General features: G+C 34.9%; 1 protein-coding gene across 2 annotated transcripts in view; it reads right to left on the bottom strand.

Annotated features, from left to right (window-relative positions):
* CSMD1 (CUB and Sushi multiple domains 1) overlaps positions 1-23,535 on the bottom strand; it is a 1,108,435-nt gene that overhangs the window by 537,616 nt on the left and 547,284 nt on the right. For both annotated transcript variants that reach the window (XM_033053649.1, XM_033053650.1), the window contains exons 4-5: positions 18,058-18,252; positions 6,036-6,243 (exon numbers count right to left, since the gene is read on the bottom strand). In XM_033053649.1, coding sequence (XP_032909540.1) covers positions 6,036-6,243; positions 18,058-18,252 — 403 coding nt within the window. The remainder of the gene's footprint in view (positions 1-6,035; positions 6,244-18,057; positions 18,253-23,535) is intronic.

The following is a 23,535-nucleotide window of genomic DNA, read 5'->3' as shown; positions in this document are numbered from 1 at the left end:
CAACTATGCAACTAGTTTTCCTGAAAAAAAAAACAGTTCATGGCAGGTTAGTCAGACAGGTTATCCAGTAGAGAAGCTTATACTTATTGGTTTCCTAACCAAAACAGGTAATAGGGGAAGTCCAGTTAAAAGCTAGAGAAAGATAGGAGCAGCAATAGAATCCTTAACCAGTAACTCCATGACAAGGATTGCAGAATTTCCCTGGTGACACACAAAAAAAAAGGAATGATAGTCACGATGTCTCTAAAGAGGCTAAAAAGGTAAGAAATTACACATAAATTAATAAAAAACTAACAGTTTCCTCAAATGAAAAAAGCTAGACTCCAACTACCTTCCCTTTTTGCTTGGCCATGGCATCTTTTCTCACCTGATGGAGAAGGAAACAAAAAATAGTCCCTTATATTGTCACAGGAATGTCCCAAGCATTTTTCTGGTGTAGAGCTACTTGATTGAAAGTGATCCACAAGTGATACATCTTTTAACAGCATGCCAATAGATGGTGCTCTTTAGCTGTCTAATTATGTAATTCTGCGCTAAACGCTCAGCTCAGATGTCTGGATCTACTGCCATAGGTGTCTATCAAAAAGGTGATCTAGATGACACCATTACCTCATGCACTGCTTTGCTACAGGCCTCTCACAAGCAGGGTGGGAATTAAGACAACAACAGATCTATAAACAGCACAGAAAGCGTGCGAGTTTAAATCCTACTATTTTGAAATATATTAGAGTGTTTGGACTGGTGTATTTAGCTAAGAAACACAAAATAGTATCTAGCTGTTATAGGAGTTTTTCATTAACACAGAAACAAGAAGTGAGTTTCAGATGACTCCAGGTACTTACATCAAATTGTATGCCAAGATTATACCAATTAATTAATGCTGCTTCCAAATCACTCTCACATCCACATACATTTTTATGGCTTTTCACTGTGATATTGAAATGATTTATAAGGAGGTCGGAATAACCTTAAAGGTAATTTTAAATAGTATTAGAAAATCAATTTAGACTGAAAAGTATGAAGTGTAGTTCATTCTCCTGCATTGGCAAACACTGAAAAAAAACTGTGAAGGGTATTAATTTTGGGTTTAAATTGAAGCACAGTGAGATAAAATCAGTATCGTAAGGTGAAAGAGAAAAAAAATATCAACAAAATTTGTTCAAAACCAGGATTTCACATTGAAAAAGTTCAGAATTATTCTGAAATAGTATCATAATGGTCTTTCACGCACATAAGACATGTATAACAGTCTAAGATAATTTGATGATCTTGTAAAAATTATAGCCAAGCCACACTTACATGAAAAACCTTAGTTGGTCCTACCTATTCCCATGAGGTTGCCTACCTTTACCTAACCTACAAATAATAAAAAAACCCCAAACTTCCATCTCAAGAAGGAGTCTTGGAACAGACTAAGAGATTTTCAATAAGATGTTTTCCCTAAGTAATAGATTTCTATTTCAAAACTGTGTTCAGCTAATGTCTGGATTTTTAGGATACTTAAGGTACTTCTTATTACTTTCTTTAGGTCCAAAGTTTATTTAATTTTTAGCATCATATAACTTATACAGAGGTCTAAAGGGACATGTTTGAAAGTATTGTAAAAGTTTTTTCAAGGTTCACTTTTTTTTTTAATGTTCTAATGATTAACAACACAGGAGCCCTTCAGACCCACCCATCTGGTGGGCTGGGAGATGAACTCCACACTTAGCAGAGGAAGTCTTTCTGTAATGATCCCACAAATACTGTCTGTGGCTTTGCAAGCCATAGCATACCAAATCAAAATAAACTTATTTTACACCTAAAAGTCCTTATGTAATAGCAAACTAAGCAAATTATTCAAATTTAGAAAGATTTCTTTCATTTACAATCTGATAATATTTCTAACTTCATTTACAGATTAAGAATTTTTTTATATGTCCTTCACAATCATTTTGCACCTGTTCCCCTTTTTAAGCCTATTGATGCTTCTATTGATTCAAAGCAGAATTAAAATTGTGATCACTTATATTAATTCAAGATGCAGAACTATATAACTGCTCTCTAATTAAAAAAAAACCAAACCCAAACAAAAAACAAAAATCACTCAAAAGAAACCAAAAAAATCCCCAAACAAATGAACCTTGAATAGCTTTAGACCTTTTTACCATGTACATAAAATAAATAATATCTCAACTCTTTTATAAACTAATTCTGCTAGGATGGACCATATGAGTGATTTTGAAAATAAGAAAAGGTAAGCAAATATCCTCTTCCTTACCAATGCATTGGAATACAAACCAATGATCAGTTATATAAAACAGAAATTAACTGGACATCTTATAGAAGGCTTAGAAACGTGTGGTGTATATACAAATAATATTAAAATATTACTATTATATAGATGTAAGATGTATAATCTATATAATTACTATAACAAAGAATATCGTAGATACATATTTTATAGATACATCAGATTACTTTCCTTCAGCATTTAGATTCCACTTGTTCTTGTGCTTCCATTGCCTTACTTAAAAAATACATCCATCCTGTTTTTACTGTAATCATGATGGAACTGCTTCTAACCTTGCTGATATGTTTGGCGAGGGTAATCCAGACATATTGCATCATACATTAAAAACACTAAAGAATAATCAGTCTGAAATTACCTTCTTAATTCTTCCTCTCTTTCTAGCTTTTACAGCTCATATATGTGCCTTTTTTTCACTTATTCTATAGCAAGTATTGCTTTAAGGGAAAAAACAATCCCAATTACCAGACGGTGCTAATGGAATATGTGACTTCTAATAGAGAATTAATGTCTAAAGCTTTTGATATGATGCCAGATACAATAAAAGGGAGTAATTTTAAAAAGTCACATTTTCAGATGATAACACCCCTAAACCATTAGTTTTAAGTATGGAACAACTTCCCATTTAAAAACACAGCTTATTTTAGCATATTACAGAATGCACTACATTTAGCATGGCTCTAATGTCGCTATGGTAACTGTTCTGGCTTAAATATAGCTGGATGTGTAGCTTCATTCCAAGTTTTCCAATAATCCTTTAAACATTTCTTACAAAACTCCCCATAGCTTCTCCAGACTTTAATCCTGTACTAATCCTTCACTGGTATCACTGATACCAGTACTGTTCATAGTATCCTCATCCATGACATGGAGAGGGGGATAAAGTGCACCCTCAGCAAGTTTGCTGATGACACCAAAATGTGTGGTGACATTGACACATCTGGGGAATTGGATGCCATCCAGAGTTACCAGGACAAGCTTGAAAAGTGAGCCCATGGAAAACTCATGAGGGTTGAAAATGTCAAGTGTAAGGTGCTGCACCTGGGTCAGGACAACCCCTCGTATCAATCCAGGCTGGGGATGAACAGAGCAGCCCTGCCAAGGAGGACTTGGGGAAGCTGGTGGATGAGAGACTGGACATGAGATAAAATCATGTGGCCCTGAAAGCCAAATGTATCCTGGGCTGCATCAAAGGCACCACAGGCAGCAGGGCAAGGGAGGGGATTCTGCCCCTCTGCTCTGCTCACACCCCAGCTGCAGTGCTACATTCAGCTCCGTGTCTCAGCACAGGAGACAGGTCCATACCTGTTCATCCCAGTACAGATGAGGACCACAAAAATCATAAGGCTTGAACGCCTCTCATATAAGAAAAGATGGAGAGTTTTGGCTGTTTAGCCTGGAAAGAGAGGGCTCAGTGGAAATCTCATTTCAGCCTTTTGATACTTAAAAGAGGTTTATAAGAAAGAGGAACAGATTTTTTTGGAAGAACCTGATTTGATAGAAAAAAGAGTAATGATTTTAAAGAGAGTAGATTTAGACTACATATAAAGAAGACATTTTTTGACAGTAAGGGTGGAGGAACACTGGAAAAGGTTACCCTGAGAGGTGGTGGATGTCCATCCCCAGAAACATTTGAGGTCAGGACTGAGCAACCTGATCCAGTTAGAGATGTCCTTGCTCACAGTAGTGGGATATTACTAGATGATCTTTTAAGGTTCCTTCCAACCCAAATTATATTATGATTCTATGATCTTAGGAACACACAATAAATCCAGGTTTTAGTGATCAGTGCTAAATAATGATCTCCAGCCTACCACAGAAAACAAGAAAAATGTTGAGATTGAAGCCTAGGAGAAATAAAATTCTTATTGTATCTCTGTTCCAATGTAAAGCTGATCAATATTGCGTGAGATCAATGCAGAATGTTTCCAATACCTTCTGCTCATATTCTACTTCATTTTCTACCAGAAATCAAAAGCACAAATATGTTGTAAAGCGTCTAGTAGAGTCTCTAACACAAAATCAAATGGACATAGTTTTGTGTTCTGTAGAAAAATTTCATTAGTTCTCCCCTTCAAGATTTCAGCTTCTGATCCTTAGAAGCCCTAAGAAAAAAACTTTTTCATTGATGGTTGTTGTGCATGTCTGTGCAAGAGTGAGAGGCAAGGGGGTACTTACACATTGTGCTTCAGACAGACAGGAGCACTTAATTTGACACCAAGCTGCTTCAATGACTGCCATTACACAAATTTTGCTCATGTGGAAATATCAGAGAGTAATCTTGTGATGATGTCTTTTCCTGGTCTTAGAAAATTGAGAGCCAAACACAGTTAAGGGATAAAGGGTTTTTAGCTTTGCATTTTAATAAGGATCCTTATGGTGCACCACTTTCCCAAGGTGGGATGCACCGCAGTACACACACACAATAGGTGTTGTATACAATTTTACAGACCTTACAAATAAGCATATCTAACAAGGATGTCCCAAAGGAAGGTCTGGATGAATTGCATGATGCTCTCCCATCCATGAAATTCCCCCTGGATGGGTCAAATCTCTAGTTTGCAGGATATGTTCTAGACAGGACCTTAGTCTCCCAAGATAGCATAGGGAGCTTTCCAGCCTCCTACTACAAGGCCTTTAGGATGTTTGTTCTCCTGGCCTAACAAAATACTAGGACTATGCAAAGTTATCAGACTTAAGGAACTACAGGTATGCATGCTAAGAATATTGAGGATACATAAAGGATATATAAAAGGTATATAAAAGAAAAAGCAAAATTATCTTGGCATCAGTGACACAAATGTATGTGTCCTTTCAACCAAAGTTTTTGCATAGTTGCCAAGTATAGTTACCACACACTTTTGTTGATAGATTTTCAAAAGATCAGATGCTAGCTAGAACTTCACAATTATTAATATATTGCACTGTCTAGCTTGTTATGACATCAAAATAGTAGTGGGATTGCTTCCTATCTCTAGAAAGACATTCTGAAAATAATAACCATCAGTCATCTGTGAGCAGATCTACATTTTCCTAGGGTAAATTTTATAGCAATGGTGCATATATCAAGAACAAGACATTTTCAGAGATGAAAAGGATGAAAAACCTGCATATGTAGGCTGCAAAGAAATCATAATGCAAACTCTTCCACAACTTAATCTGTTCCCAGAGGCAGAACTATCATCTTTTACTTAGTACAGAGAATGTAGATTTAGTGTTACAGCTACTAATGCCCAATATTGCTAAGCAAACAGTTTCATCAGCTGACATAAGAGAGTAATGCTTGCATACATGTAGTAAGACTGAATTACAGCCTGTTTAGAATAAGATGTCGTCTATTAGCTGTCCATATTCCTGTTTTACTCTGGATGACTTTTGCTCGCTATTTTCATTGCTGAAGTACAATACCATAATATGTCATTCAAGATGCAACATCAGAAAATGTTCTTATACCAAGTTCAAATACGTAACACAGATTAAATTCTCACTGATAGGATACTTTACCAATATAACTCTTGCAGATGGAGGAAAATAAGAGGAAGGACAAGGATGCGGAAAGAAACGGAAGCAAACTACTTTTTTGAGCTCTGAAAGGTGAAAGGGACCAAAAAAAAAATCCTAAAAAATTGTTATTACTAACAGGTAGAAAATATCTTAAATATCTTCTGATAACTTTTCAGATAGGCACCAAAAAAAAAAAAAAAGAAAAACAGAAAGTGAAATCTTTGCAAGATCTCTGACTTACCAAATTGATGGTGCTTCTGTTCCACTGATCTCTAGAAAGTCATATCCTTCCTCTAACTGGAAGTCAGTAAAGACCAAAGCAATGGTGTCTCCTGGTTCAGCCAATATGGTCCAGGTGCAATCAGCATTATTCTCATACTCAGAAGGGAAGTGTGGACTTGAAATAGTTCCACTTGTCCCACGTAGTGTCCCTCCACAAGCTCCTTCAGCTGACAAACAGAACACCAATTACTAATAAAGTTGCACTTCAAACAAGTGAAGCACCATCCTTGTTTCTGTCATAGAAAACCCAGCCCTTCTCTACCCAGTGAGGACCCATAAATATAGGCACACACAGAAACAAAATATTATCCAGGCAAATGGAATGGAATATTGTCGGGCCTTTAAGCAGCAGAGGGTTTTGGTCTGGATTTTCCGACATTTTTGCCTTATCGGTGTCACTTCATCATCAGGCCAAACAAGAATGAATGTTAGCAGTGACACCTATCATGAGCTGATTTGGAGAACCTGGCTCTGAGAATGTGTGCACAGAAAAAGCCTAAAAAAGAACTGGCCAAAAAATCACAGACTCTTTGTGATACAAATGTAAAAATATTGATAAATTATTTTCTTTCACTTATTTCTTATAACAAAAAAACTGCAGAAAAAAATTCTCATAGGTTTAAACACTGTCTTAAACTAGAAAGCATTAATAACATCATACTATCCTTTCTCATTTTTTTACTTCTGAATCAGGATGTTTACAAATAACAAATTAATTCATTTGAATTCAATTAGTTCATTGAATTCATTCATTCAACTCATTAATTGTTGCCAGATAGACCTTCCAAGGTTCATACATCATCAGTTAATAATATACATATTTTAATGATTAATAACATTTTTAAATGAAAAGCATTGGAATTTTCTCCTAAATCTTGAATGTTAATTAATATTTTGCCAAAGGATTTAGCAAATTTCTTGTATTTTCCTTTCTCAGTAAGATTTCACTGAAAGCTTTAAAATACTTGCTGATTATCAGCAGTATTTGATATTAAAACATATAATTAAAAATCCCCAAGAAGATATATCATCCATACAATTCATTGACATAAGAAATTAAAAATTCAACAGGTGCCTTTTGTTATTTGATAATATAGTCATAAAAGCCAAAGCAACAGTAATTAAAAATATTTATTCATAGGAGAAGGATCAGAAGAGAAGCATTTTATTTTCTATATTTTATCATCTTTACTTACTGCTACTGTCATTAGGTATTTGCATACTATGGGTGCGTGTGGAGATTCAAAAACGCAGAGCTTGGCAAGGTATAACACAAGGAACATATAGTCTAATTAGGATAATAGCTGAATAGCTAATTAGGAACAACAGAACAGGGTAGGAGTAGAGCTGCTCTTCTCAATCATAATTGAAAACCTGTCAGTGAAAATGTGCTTTAAACACATTCGACATTAGAAAAAGGAGACTATTAAAAGGGGCTAAATAGCCAATAAGTGACTGCAATGAAAGGAAGAATTGCAAGAAACGCAGATACAGAATAATTCCTACAATGTTTAAGTAATGTATAGAGCAATAATTTGACTAGAAAGATGAGAGAAAGCTGCTGAATGGCTCAAACAAGTATCTATCTTTACGATTCTACATGCAAGGTAAATTTTGACATACACAAATGTAACATAACTTTGGCTACCAAAGCCTTATTGATTTAATTTCTTGGCACACAAATTTTTCATAAGAGGTGATGCCTTTTCAATAAATTTCATATTTTACTTTCTAGAGCCTGATATTTAAAGTGTTTTTTCTTTTTTAAAATCAAACAATAGAGCTAGAATAGATCGAATTTTCTAAAAGATTTCTTTTTGTTGGTGAAATCAGACCATTTTTGTGATTCTTTCCTCAATTTCTGGCTTTTTATACAGTGCATATTGAAAGAGCCATTGTGCCCCTGAGGAATGAAAGGGGGAAAGGATGTGAAAATTAAAGAACCATGGATAAAGCTGAGAATCTGAGTAAAATTTCCTGGTGCATAATACATTCAAAGATTAAAATAATTTGAAAACTACTGTAATTCTATGATAAATCAGAAAGGATAATTTAGCTTTTTTACTGAATGATATCTAAAATGACTCTTTTTCCCCCAGTGTTTCTGTGTGTGCATGTGTGTGTGTGTGTTTTGGGGTTTTTGTTGTTGCAGTTTTGCTTTTTTGTCACTTTGTTTTAGGGGTTTTTTTAATAACTTTCTAGCAATTCATTTCAGATCACTATCCAACCCCCCCAAAAACGACAAATTAACTTCATAGAACCCGTACCTGTACTTTTAAGTTTCAGTTTCTAACACATAACAGTTCCACCTGCATTCTTGAAAGCCAGCAAGCAGACCCCATGCAGGGTCACCAGCAAGTTGAGCAAAATCCTAACTTAGCCATATCTCTTCGGTACTAGCTGCTGCTGTTAATTTTTTTTTTTTTATGACAGTACCCTCAATTATACCATCTCTCACTGTGTTTTACTGACATTAAGCAGAATACTAGTGGTAAATACACTTACCCTCACTGTTCCTGCTACAGAGCCCTTGAATAAGCTTTAGAGCTCAGAATTTTACAGCTGAAATGTAGTTTATTATTTCTGGCAACCACATGCAAAAATCTAAATTTATACACTGTGCATTACCAATGAGAGTGAAAGGAACCCAGACTACTACAGCTATCTGCCCAAAGGGATGCATTGCACTTTAATCTATTCACAACACCATTCTGAAGAGGTTTGCAAGAAGTCAAGCTAACACAGAAACTGAAAGAGAACATTAGTCAGCTAGGTAAGACCAACCTGAACCAGACAACATTTTCTCTCTGACAGATGTGGATATGCTCTGGGAATTTCCTTCCTCACAAGAGGCACACAGACTAAGGCAACCAGATTGTTGAACAGCAAAGTATAACACATTGCTTGAGTGCAGGCAGGCAGGATGTGACTGCACTGCTCAGAGGGCAGGACACAAACTCTCTGGTCTTCACAGCTGTTCCCAGAGAGAGTTGCCCTCCTTGGACTGATCATCATTTTTGGCCATGGCCTTCTTATGTCATTCTTTTGAGAGTTAGTTTGAGAGAGTTAGTGCTCAGGAATCTTAGTGCATCACTGTGCTTGCAGTAATTTGATAGCAGATAGTGCCTGAGGCTTCATGAATTCAAACTCTATGTGATTTACAAATTGCATTTTAAAATGTGCAAGTAATTAATTCCAAACACTTATGGTTATTTTCAAGTTGTAAGCAACTGCACAAAGTGCTGTTTGTATCAGCATAAACGACTACTTGAAGTATAAAGCTACAAACATTTGGATCTCTCAGTAGTCAAGAATTAAGTGCTCTGAATTTAGAGAATATGCATCTCATATAAAGAACACATGCAAAAACATACGGTTGGCACCACTTGACAGAAAATATGTATACTGTATAGATGTCTAGCTTGGATAAAACAGATAAACATATCCATCAAGTTTATGCATGCAAAAATCAAAAGTATCTCTGGGGAAGTCAATGAAAAACCTTTTTTTTTTATTCAAGATAGAAAGAGTAACCTCATCAAAAATAATAATCTGAAAATTTTAGTAAGCTATGTTTTGCATAAATGAATCTTGCTACAGGAGAGATGCAAGCCTTGATAAGCAGGCAGCCAAGGATGAAGTAAGAACAGAACCAGTATCTTAGAAAACTTCCTTTGAATTGGTTTAGGTATCTTTTGAACATTGAATCATTTTTACAGGATTTTTCTCTCCTCACCACACAAATTATTTCCAGAGTGCAATGTTCAGTATTCTATATGCTTTTTTTACCACATAATAACATGTTTAGGCAAATAAAATAACATTTATCGCATTATAAAAACAAAACAAAATTTCAATACTAACCTAAATTTTCAAAATATATCTAGAATCTTTCAATATTAATATAGAATTTGAATTCAAATAATTGAATTGGTTTTTCAATTGAAGTTTATATTGAAAGCTCTTCATGTCATAAATCACATTACTACACTACTCTTGGAACATAAGTGATAAAAACATAGTGGTGATTTAAAGTAAAAAATTCATAGCAATAAAGTTTTTTCTTCCTATGTAATTAGTACTCATTTCCTTATCTATCACTAGCAATAGCATAGGTCTAACTAAAAACTTGAGTGACATTTTGTGAATTGTCATCAAATGACATATTGTCATTTTGAGTCTCATTTTACAAGTCTTATCAGTTGAAGGAAATTGCAGCTTTAGAGGGTTCTATGTGAACCACGGACCTAAATTATTTTGCAAGCCTTCTTAAATCTTCTCTGAAATAGTTCTTTCTTTATCGAGGTTGGAGAGCACATCCATGTAGAGAGATCCAGGGGTTTGGGTTGATGGCAAGTTGAAGGTGAGCCAGCAGTGCCCTGGCAGCCAGGAGGGCCAGCCCCAGAAACGCCTGGGGGACATCAGACACTGCATCACCAGCCGGGCAAGGGTGACTGCCCCACGCTGCATGGCTCTGGAATGCCCCATCTCAGGGACTGGGTGCAGCTCTGGATGTCCCAATATATGAAAGACATCAAACTGTTAGAGTGTGTGCAGAGGAGGTCTTGAGGGTGAGATTTAGGAGGTGTGGCTGAGGTCACTTGGCTTGTCCAGCCTGGAGAAGGCTGAGGGATGCCTCATGACTTACTCCAGGCAGGCAGCAGAGAGGGAGTTGCTGACCGTGCCTGGTGACCATCAACAGGACACAAGGGAAGAGAATGAAACTGTGTCAGAGGAAGCTCAGACTGGACACTAGGAAAAGGCTCTTTGCTGGGAGACCAGTTGGTCACTCCCAGGAAAAGGATCATGGCACAGGCCTGTTGGAGTTCAAGGAGCAATGCAATGCTGCTCTTTCTTAGCCATGTGGCTTAATTTTGGGCCCTAAGAGAGTTGGAGTCAAAGACCCCTATAGCTCCCTTCCAAGTTGAGAAATTCTATGATTCTAAGTTTATTCAATTCTTTATTAAATGGCATTTTTCTGTAGGTTGTTTGTGAGAAAGTAGATAATTTTATTTCATTAAAAAAAATCCTCAGTACAAATAACACATCTAAGAAATGATGGTGAATGATTATTTTCACAAACACATGCTCTGTATATTTTCGAGTAGGATAGTATCAAGAATTTGGTAATGACTTTCTTAAAATAGGACTTTAAGATTACCATTTTAAAATGTCTTACTGACAAAAACAAAAACAAGCCATAATATATCCATCTGAAGTTTAAAAATAAATTTTAGCATGCCATTGCCAACTGTCAAGCTGCTAAACTGCAGATTCAGAATGACCAAACACATCACTAAGTGTTACAATGGTGCAGCATTATGCATTCATCTGATAGCTCATTTATCTAATTTAATTCCATCAGGCAGACAGCTATTTGACCATCAAGATACCTCTACTTCCTTATCTTCTTTACTATTTCAGGTTTTTACAGACTTTATTTTGAATAGGTAAAAACCAACACCTCTGCTTCTATTCTGTGTTATAAAAAATAAAAACTTGCTAGAAGTTGCTTGGGTTTTTTCTATCATCAATTGAATCCAGATGTACTGCATCTCAGCTGAGTGCTCTAATCAGTTTGCCTCCCTTTCTCAATTTCTTCTCTTGCTGTTGATCAACTTCACATGAATTAAATTCTCATTAGACTATGCATCTAAGATTAATTTTATTTCTATCTACATGGTTATCAAAGGGCACTTCAAAATAATTTGGATTGCTTTCTAAGTAGAATTTTGAGAAGGGAGGTTTGGTAAAAATTTCAGAAATTATTTAGCAAAACAGAATCTATTTTACATGTATTAAATAATCATATTTCTCACATGAAGCTAATAGTGTGTACAAAATAGAAACACACAAATTGTTGCAATTTGTTTAGGGACCTGTGGACAACCATTTCAGTTGCAGCACTACTTTGAACATTTTAGCTTTAAGATTCCAGTGAGCTTGATGTAAGTAGACCCTAGTGGGGTAATTCCATAGTTATGGGTCCTGAGAATACTGGACTCAGATGGGTAATCTTGCAGTGGTTGTTTTTATTTTAAAAATATTTTGCTTTATTTATTAACTTTTAATTATTTATTCTATTGTATCAGGTTTTTTCTGTCATAAAGACCTATTTCATCCACTCTGGACAGGATATCTGATCTATTAGTCAAAAAAGTTACATACTTCAAATAATGCAGAAATAGTAATGGACCAATTATTTGCTACCCTGGCAGAAAAATTTCATTTATTAACTGATAGTTTGTACTCAAGCAAACTTAAAATAAAAACCCCAACTCTAACACATTTTTTTAATGCAAAAACATGGTTTTAAGAGAAGAGAGTTAAATTAAGAAGTTAAATTAATCAGCAGTAATCTCATACTCTTTCTCTCAAAAAATAAAAGATTAATCTTCAGGATATCTTGCAAATATTATGTTCTTTTTCAGTTGAGTATCCTAAACTATTTTTCAGTGATATGATTGTCCTTCACTTGAGAATGTTTTTGAGCTTGATACTGATCCCTTAAAGTGACAGTCTACCACAAATGAAGAGTGAAATCCTAATTTTAAAGCAAAAAGAGAAAAGGTTGAATTCTTTGAGACCAAATTAATGATTGTTGAAAATTTAACTTTTATTTTAATAATTAGGAAAACTAATACAGTTATTCTCAGAACTATATGGGCATTTATCAAATCCTTCATCTTTTTATGACTGCCTCTGAGGTTTGTATTTCATTTTTAATAAACGTATCTTTCATCTTAACTGCTCATATTGCTTATGGTCAGGCAGAAGTTTTGTTTTCCATTCTTTGACTTTACTGCATCATTCTGGATACCTCTGCTATGTTTTCATTGTGCTAGTCATCTCATGTTTTCACTTGTTCCCAGCTTATAGGCCCCTTATTTCACAGATCAAGCTTTGACCTGCCACCTTTGCATTTTTTTATCAGGTCCCTCCATACCTACTGACACATGCTAGAACCAGAACATATAAACATAGATATATATATGTGTGTATAAATATTTATATACATACACACACACAAAGGATGTGGTCTACTAGTCCTGCACTACCATGTAAGAAATGACACAGTATCTGTTTTCCTTGAAACACTTCTGACTTATTTGACTAGTTACAATGAGGGTTTTTTCCAAATTTCCTCTCTATGTAAATACTGTGCCAAATCAGATTATTCTGGAAGTGAACAAAATTGCTCAGACAAGAATCTACTATGTCACTCTAAAATTAAAGACTATAGGGTGGATATAGAGAAAATATTCTCATTTTATCATGTAATGTAACATCAATAACAAAATTATTGGAAAATGTTCTTTTTCTTTTAATTTTTTTTTCTTTGTAAACCTGCATCATATGGGATTAGGACATCTTTTTCTCCTCCTTAAACTTGTAAAACATTATTAGTCTAAACATCAGAGGGTGAGAAGAAATAACAGAATTGCTTGCTACCTCAGAAGGTATGGATAACAACAAAACCATCAATATTTCTTTGCTATTTTTTTCCAAAAACACCAGCTCTGCATTTCTCGATTCAGTTTCTTTTACTCTAAGTGAATCACAGCCTTTTTTTCCTTTCATCATTTATCAAGAAATAGCTTTTCTGACTTTAGATATATATAAATATATATAAATGTGTGTGGGTGTATGCAAAAATATATATTTTAACCAGAATATTTCTCCAACAGTAGTTCTTAAATCTGAACCCTGATTAATTATTACTTGTTCCTTTTGGACTTTTCTGACATAGGGTCTTTTTTACTTTGTCTTTTTCATTTTCCCTCCAATAGATGGATGTGTTTTTAATGATAATATATTACATGGTCTTCCCTTCACAGCTATTTTTATTGTGAGAAAAAACTTACCATTGTAATATCACTAATCCAATTTGTATTCCTAATGTTAGCTTCATAAAAATCTTGACTCATGCAACTATAATCAACTAGGGATTCTCAAAATTACTGAGAATTGAGAACCTAATTATACAAAGTTCATTTAGAAGTAGTCACATATCATAAATCAGCTATTAGTGGAACTACTGAAGAGAACGAAATTAACTTTCAAAATGTTTCAGAATTGTACTGCACAGTATTTCAACCTCAAGACAAGGAAGGGAAATGTTTTGGGTGACACTATTATGGTAGCTGAGATTGAGACAACAAAGAATGCTTTTAATTCTCAGGGGAAAAAAGCATTGACAGAATATTCTGAGAACAGAGAATCTAGGTGGGCCATTTATTTCCTCTGAATATATTTGTAAGTATAATTCTTAAATATATTTGTATATACCTATGCAATTTTCTTTTGCAGAAATTCATGGTAAGCTTCCTGGCTTTCTTATAATAGTTGAAAAGTCCTAAGTTGCTGTAATTTACCTTATGGAAAAACAGGACTAGGTTTCAATAGTTGCCTCATCTCTCAGGATTTACCTTTGAAATTTTCTCTGAGGATAGTTTCCTATTTGGGGGATCCAGCTTTTTATTAACAGAAAACAGGCAGGAAAAAAATTTAAAAAACAAATTTATTGACAGTAAAATTCTCCAAACTTTCTAAAAATGGCATTGACTCATTTGATTTCTGTTCAGAGTGCATTCAAAACTATCAATGAGCCTTCAGCACAGTCCAGCTCCACCAGTCTCTCTATGGCTATACTTTAAAAAGAGAAGTTCTGAAACTGTTCATCAGCCAGAGAAACAAAACGGCAAATACAAGAGTTTATGCCATCTACATATTCTGGGAGACTTAATGATCCACTAGGAATTCTTCTAGCAAAACCAGCAGTTATACAGTTAGACAATGTATAAATGATGCAACACCAGATTCCTAATTTTTTCTGGAATTATTATGCAACAAAACTGCAGAAAGCAATATTTTTTCAGCTACAATGAAACTAGGAAACATACCACAGAGAACAAGGCTGTTACAATTTTTGAGTATATAAGCCTTGGAGTTTTATTTAATTCTGTTATGTTATCTTGAATGTGTGCCATGAAATTAGTTTATGATGACAAGAAAGAATAATACCATCTGGAAACAGAACTGTAACAAAAGATGCTTTCATGGAAAAGATCAAGGTTCTTAGAGAAACAATAGGGCAACATGTCTTGCTTGAAGTTATAGTGAATGGAAAGGGCTACCTTGTGGCATATGTTCCAGGCTGATAAAACGAAATAAAATAAGGAATGTCTAAAATCTCTCATCAGATCCACATTCCACATTAATTCTAAAAATTCACTGAGGCAATGGCTCAGCTCACATAAATCATTAACTGTTAAATAACTTTTCTGTTATGATTCTTGTTTCTTGTCAGAATGTATACAGAATTCTTTGGCTTTCACATAAGGTCTGCAGGAGGTTTAAGACCACACTTGATTTTTTATTAAAAGGCTAAATTCACAGATTTACAAATTATGGACAGAATTTCAGTCCTGTGAAAGATACTTGTATGCAGGCAAACACTGCCAAAACAGGCAGTATCTGGAGAAACATAAGAAATATTTAGTAGACACTGATGATACCATGAACTTATGTATATTTTTCAGACACCTGTTTGCTACCTCTTACTAAAAGGACAAAAAAGCCAAAAACAAACACCTAAAATCAGACACTGAATAGTTAGAAAATTTTTGTTTCTTTTTGTTTTGAAGCACTAGTAAAAGAAATCTGCATTGAGAACTGATTGAAATCAAATTGAGTACTGATTGAAATAAAAAAAAAGACCTGCCCAAAATATATTTTTTTTGTTTTTTTATTATTAATCTTTGCTTTTTTTTTTTTTGAAGTACAGAAAAGTATAAAATATTTCTTTGCTGTGAGGAATTACAATACAGGAGCCCTCAGCCACAAGGAACCATTACTGGATGAAACAACTGCCCCTCATTGCTCATCCACATAGGTAGCCAGAATACTGCCAAGGAAGGGGTAGGAGTAAAGGGTGTCCACAGGGCATGAGAAAAGGCTGAGGTGCACAGGCGACAAGAGAGGTTCTCCTTAATACAAGGGGAAAAGTTCAGGTAGGAGTGTCAGATTCCAGAGGAACATCACTTGGCTAAGCAGCTGCTGGTGGGCAACTGGGCTTTGATCTCTTTGACCACAGGGTTCCCTTCAAGGAATGAGGACAGGAGGGGAGACACAGGACCTGCCAGGCTGAGCAGGTAAGAGTTCTACTGGCCTAGTGAAGAGAGCTCTAAACTAAGTTTGTCATGGACAAACACCAAAGCCTAAAGACAAATGGGAGAACAGGCCCAGGGGAGAAGAAATGGGAACAAGGCAATGAATGTTTCTTCCCCTCCCTCTCACAAAGCTACAAGAAGCCATTTGTAGCGGCTGGAAATGTGCTCCACGGGATGCACACTGGAAAAACTGAAACTTCATACACAGTCACAGAACTGTGTTGGGACAGCTCACCTGAATGTAGGGCTCTAATGGATAAGACACAGACTCTTAGGAAATGCAGGAAAATAAAGGAGAGGCTGCACCTTACATGAAGTAGGATCTTGAACTAACAGAACTCTCTCTGCTGCACTGTAGACAATAAGCTCTTGAGTTCCTGTGGGCTAGAATGGGAAGGAAAAGTCAAGAGGAAGGTGAATATACAGGCCATCTGATTGGGCAGTGATCAAAACTGTTAAAGTACCGAAAGTTTCTCAGACAAAAGTTCTGGTTATCATCAGAGACTTTAACCACCCCAGCATCTCTGGGGACAGCAGCACAGCAGAGGGCAAGCAATGCACTAGATGTCTGATGTCACAGTTTTTTAATGCAGGTACTGGACAGGCCAACCTGATGTAGGAGCAGAGAACATTTGGGTAAGTCATATTTAACAGCAGTTAACAATAACCATTAGTTGAATATCTTGGGGGAAGTAAGAAAGGCAATTTATAGAATCAACACCTTGGACTTTAGCAGAGCAGATTTCAACTTATTTAGAAAGTGATAAACAAGATGCCATAGGCTGATGTCTTGAAGGGCAGGACTGCCATTCAGACTTTTATGTCAGGATTTAACAAGCTGGAAGAATAACAGAAATCTTATGAAACTCCAAAACAGAGATGCAAATTCCTATACCTGGAACAAGATCATTCCATGAAAAAATTATTTTCTAGGTGGTAGTTCTGACAAAAGGACCCAAACTCCTGGTGAAACACAAGCTGAGTGTATGGTGCACCTCTGCAATATTGAAAGCTTACCTCCTATGGAGTGCATGAGCAAGAGCACAGCCAGTAACTGTGCGAGAGAGCTCACTTGCTTGACCCTTAGGAGGCCTCATCTAGAATGCTTTCTCCAACATAGGGTCCTTCAGCACAAGAGAGACACTGACATTGACAGACTAGAACAAGCCCAGAGAATGGTTACTAAAACTTCAAGATGCTGAAGAACACAGGAGGAATGAAAATGATTTTTCAGACTGGACAAGTTGATAGTATGTGAAAATCTAAAAGCACTGTTTAGTTTAGGAAAGAGCCAGAGTGGAAACAGAAGCTTTTCACAGACCCACAACAGGAGAAGAGAAAGTAGACATAATTTGTAAAGTTTAAATTGGATGTGAGAAAGAGGGCAGCTGGGAACCATAACAAGTTTCCAGAGAAACTTTAATATCTTCATGGATGAAAATACTAAATTTTTGACTAGGCAAATCTGACAACTTTGAAGTTATCCATTCTCATAGCAGGAGTAGGACTCAAAGGGACTGAACCAGCCTTCAAAGTTTACGTTACTGAAGCTCTTTTCCTACCCAGATCCTGTCATGAAATTGATATACCCATGCCCCATGTAAACAGAAAGGAAAAAAAAGATAAGCAGATAATACCTATCTCTGACTGCAAACTCTGGAGTGTCACTGCTTGAGATAGAGCAGTTTTAAATGGTGTCAATTTTTGGACAGTACATTAGTACTTTAATTTAGGGACAAAAAATCTCAAAATAATTTTATAAAATCTACTTTTTGTATTTAAAAGATATTTCACGTCTTCATTTTTTACCTCTGCAAAAAGGAACTGGAAAATCCCACGATGCACCATTCCCAGGACTCACAATACATGTCAGCATGGCATGGCCTTCTAGGATGTAACCAGAGATACAGCTATATCGGATTTTATCTCCAATGTTGAATCTGGTTCCATGAAGTACTCCTTTAGGTATTTCTCCTGGGTTGCCACATGTATGACTAGGTAATACTGCCAAAAGAAAGAATGAAATACATTATAGTCAAAATTTGCAAAATGAAATAATATTTCTTGTCCAAAAATTATAATTAACTATTTGACATTTCAATTTTCAATAGACCTCATCATTTTCAAAGCTAATTTCAAACTCAGTTCTTGATTTAACAGTCCTTCAGTGAAGTTCTTTACAGATCTATTTTCAAGCAAAGTATTCTACATATCTTGCTGATTTTCTTTGAATGGAGTGAAAGAACTTTTTATTTAATTCTAACTTGCAAATATTGCAAAGATATTCATACAACACAATTATGGGTGCAGGCAGTAGAAAGCCCTTTATGTACAGTTTTCATTTAGGTGGTGAAAGAGTAGCTTAAAAGAATCTAATAATTAATTGTTCTCTGAGTAAATTAAAACCTCAAGTATATAAAAAGAGTTTTATTTTCTTCTTGTTTTCACATTAGTTCAGGTTCTAGAAAATAAATTCAGTCAATATTTTTTAAAAGAAACAGAAAATATTAAGGAAACTAAGCAGTGACACTGGGTAAATATGAATGAAAAACATTCTTTTTTATTGAAGAAACTTACTACCATTTGTTATTATTAGTTATTTGAAAGAGGTAGTCTGAACAAGTTATCATCTTAAAGACAATACTCCTACTACAAAAAAGCAAGCATGTATGTAGGGGAGAAGAAAAATGGAATTGGTTTTTGCCCTCAAACTTCTTTAAAAGTTTTTAATGGCACACCATTCCTTTCATTGAAGTAGTACAAATTAAAATTATTTAATTTCCTTAGAGAAGAAAAAATAAGTACAGGGAGCTAAAGTGTGTTATGAGCAGAGCACAGAAGATAAACATGTGCATCAAAGAAATGGTGGAACAGCTCAGATATAATACAGGCATAATTTCAGAAGCCACATGTTAGATGAACAAATTCTTTCACCCTATATTTCCTCTTTTTCCTTACTCTAGCCATGTGCAGAATAAACATAACCATGAACACCTTTAACCTTCATATTGAGAGGCTTAATTACTCAATACAAGCATATCCTCAGAATGTGTTAAAGCGTTATATCAATATATCAATATTAATTATGCCCCATTATACCACATAAATTCAATTAGTGAATGCACATCTTTAATTCATTACTCAGTCAGAGTAGCCTTTAAATGATAGCAATTACACTTAATTTACAAATCAAGTGATGTTAAAATAATTGAAAAGGTAAGAAACAGACAAAACTAGAAGAGAACACTTTTTTAAAAACATAATTTTATTATAAAAAATATCAAAATATTCTATAAATATTAGCAAGGAAACAAAAATCACCTAAAACTCTAATGAACGATGACTTAGACGTGTTCTACTCGTTACAGATCAAAATATAAGATTTCTTTTATTAAGGTTGTTTGCAAACAGCTATCAAAGGTGGAAGCAATTATTATGATACCTGGTTTATTTTGTACTATTTCAGCAGATTTAACAGACTAGGGTATTTGTTTGGATGTGCTTACTCCCGTTGTTAAAAAATTCACTGTTTGATTCACATATATGAGAAAGATTACATTTAAAATAAAGATATGAGAATTGTAATAAAGATACTGATTTATATTTTAAAAAGCTGAAAACTATGATCTGTTACAAGCTACAGTATATGTTGCTATATATTATTACATGTTTTTAGCACTAAAGAAAATGCTACCTCTCTATCTTCAAACTTTCCCCTTTTTGCTGCCTTAGTCATGATAGGTTAACACAGGCATTTGTACAGTACAAGTCAAACAATTTGTTACCTCCTTTGATACAGGACAGTATACTTGCATTTGAGAAAAATTTCTGTTATCTTCTAATCAAAAAATTTTTACAAAGAGCCGTAAATTGAAGTAGTTCATGAAAAGATCTGATACATGCAGCAAAAAATGATACAATCCAAAAGCCAGCTTTTATTTTTGTGAGAGGGTGTTCTATCAGAAAAAAAAATTGCATTATTCAAAGCTATTGTGAATTCTGATAAACTGCATTCCCAAGGAATCACATCGCAGAAAATCTACATCTGCCATATAAATAACAACTGTCACTGGCTAACTGTTGAAACTGTATTGCAGAAAGTCTTGTATCTCTGTAAAGTCTCCTAAATATGATATTTACCTGCATCATCTTACTACTACCTCTGTCAAAAACTCCAGAGAAAATGGTACTTGGCATCCTGAAATTGGCACACACTTCACCACAACCTCCTACAACCCAGTAAAATATGAGTGATCTGAGAATGACAGCCATACTCAATAATACATGCAATAGTTCACAGGACTTCACCACTTTTCAAGATCAAGCATTCAACTACATTATTGATGTGCTTTTTTAAAACGTTGACTGAAGTATATTGAGATAGACACAGAGTTTCATCTGCACAGACTTTACTGTTTCTAGTCTAGACCTAAGATGAATTAACCCTTGAAAAATTCCTAACAGTGAACAAAATAGTTTAATCTTTGGATTATGAGGATTCTAGCTGACCAAAGTTATCATATTCATCCATCAAGCTTTAAATTCACTGCTAAATTTTCAGTACAAGACCCATATTTGTCTGTGGAGTTACTGAGGTCTACTGTCAATAAGATTGCAGTCACAGGCTCTTGATTAATTACACAATTTGATGTTCACTGTGTATTGAGAACTATTATAAACTATACTACACTGAAGCACTTAAAGTAATGGATTTTTTATATAGAACTAACAGAGTGCTCTCACCATGTTTCACATCCTTTTTTTTCCCACCTAAGTCCTTTCAATTATGGAAAAAAAAGTAATTACAGTGTTTGAAGAAAAATCTGCATAATCTTGGTGTTCAGTCTCAGCAAAAATATGCACAGTGGGATAGCTAAGGATGTCTTTCTCCCATTTCCTCCTCAAGTGAAGTGCCTATCTTCACCATTCTGACAGACATAAAAACCTGTATAAGTTTCACTTCCTAGCACAGATCAATCTGTATCACTGTTTCTTAATTAAGATTTATTAAGGAAATTAAGCTAAAGACAGGCCTTCCCCATGCATTACCTCTATATTTCTGGACAGAAGAAATTTTTAACAAATGCACATGATCAAAATCCATAACGCAAAAAAAAAAAATGATCTAAAATGCCAGAGGTTTAACTTCTTATTCAAACTAACTTTGCATAGTGCATTTTTTTTCAGAAAAGCATTCAAAACATTATGATCTATACACTAAAATGCAATGCTAATATTTATAATGAGATAGAAGAAAAAGGACAGCAGCATTGTAAAAATAGTAGAAAAATTGCAGCTCAGCAATATATGAATTTAAATTAAAGATTAATAAACTTACATTTTAAACATCACTCCTTCTTAAATGGTGTGTATCAGACTATTTATACAGCCTTCTCAAGACTCTAAGGTTAAACTCTCTATGTGCAACACAGGCTACTGGAAAGAATATTGACAGCACCTTAAACATACTAATCCTTTGCTTTCACTTATGAAAAATTTCCTTTTTTTTAATATATTAGACTTTATCATCTACCTCTTTCTGATTTCCCATAACAGAGAAACCACTGAAAATTAGACAGCAGTGACTGATAATAAAAAAAACCCAAACCGAAATATAAATGGTAGCTGTCACTGGACTGAATAAACTTTTGACCCAAGTTTTCTTACTATGGTCTCACATTAGAATGCAAGAGTCTTTAAATACGTAATAAGCAACGCCCAAAGTTTTTCACATTTTCACTTCAAGCAGTTCAACTGCTGCTGCCCCTTCATGGCATCATGACACTGGCAATACAATATCCTGATTTGGTAATAACTTTTTTTATTATTTCAGTTTAAGAAGTTGAGTTTAAAAAAGATTTTTTTTCTAATAAATCCTGAAGGGCTTGAAATCTCTGGCAGCCCAACTCCTATTAAGCGTTCCATGAATAAGACATCTGGATTTGAACCCAGTTGTAAAGCTATGAAAATTAACTTCCCAACCTTTGCTGAAGTTAGTATTCAGAGGCTCAATTTTACAATAATTTTCAGGAGAAATAACAGATTTTTTTTCTCAGATGTCACAATCATCAACTAGATTGCAAAGATCGCCTGGAGGCCTTAGCAGCAAAAAGCTTGAACTGCTTGTGTTAGTTAAAATTATATCAGTTTCACCCTTCCATGAACCAGTTGCTCAGCTTGTATAGGCCACACACAGTATTTGGAACTTGACAGCAACAATTCAGAAAGCAGCTTAATGCCAATTAGGAAAAAATAGGAAAGGGAAAACAAGAAAGAAAAGGAGTTAAGTAAATGTTTTTCCTTCATTTATTTCAATATCTTTACATGATTTTGCAGGGATATATTTGTTATTTTTCCTGTTGTTACTGAAATAGCTGGAAAAGCCTTTATGTTGCACTTAAGTTTAGCCAAATATAAACTTGCTGACTTTTTGCTGTTCCATTATCCCTCTACTACAATCCCAAGTATTTTCTTACACTACCTTAAATTAGTGGCCACAGGCAAAACCACACACAAAGGAAAAAGTGTAAGTTAGGAGGAAGTGAGATAGTCCTTGGATACCAATGACAGCTTTGGAATTACAACACTGGGAGGGACTTCAGAAGCTCTGTGGAGAAAACCAGGGTTTCAGAAAATTTCAGGGCATATGTCAAGGTGTTCAGTAGGTATGAGGCACAGCCCATGATACCCCATCCTTGTGGTTACAGTAAGAGTTGCATTTTGCGATTTCATGCATAAACAGAAGACAGACATTCAACTGTATTTACAGTTACAGAAGAAAACAGTTTTTGAGGAAGGCAATTACTATACTCATAAAAGAATACAATAAGCTCACTTATAGGAGATTTTAAAAGTTAAATTTTCTTGCAATAATGGCATTGAAACTGAAGTCTCTACTCAAACTGAGTATCTTTTCCAAGTTCTAACTTTCAGTTCAACTTTAGACTGGAAGAGCTAAGGTGGACTCACTAAGAGTAAATCATGCACAGAATTTTCACCTTTATTCACTCCAAAATGAAATGAGAATTTTGTCAACTCCAGAGTTACAAATTATCATGATCAGAATCTACGACTAGAAGAGTAGTACCAAATTGTTTGTCATTTGTATATGTGCACATACACAAATCCACACAGACACAACTAAACTGCAAAAGTTTTAGTCTGCAAGTTACATAACATCAAATTTGCATTCTTGTTTCATGAAAAAAAATGATGGATTTCACTAGGTTTACTCTAGGAAAAGGAAGAGTTCACTCATAGAAACAAAAAAATATGAAGTGCAAGTTC

The sequence above is a fragment of the Catharus ustulatus genome, chromosome 3 (genome assembly GCF_009819885.2).
Source record: "Catharus ustulatus isolate bCatUst1 chromosome 3, bCatUst1.pri.v2, whole genome shotgun sequence".
In the NCBI taxonomy this organism is placed as follows: Eukaryota; Metazoa; Chordata; class Aves; order Passeriformes; family Turdidae; genus Catharus; species Catharus ustulatus.
This window is presented reverse-complemented; position numbering and strand designations above follow the sequence as displayed.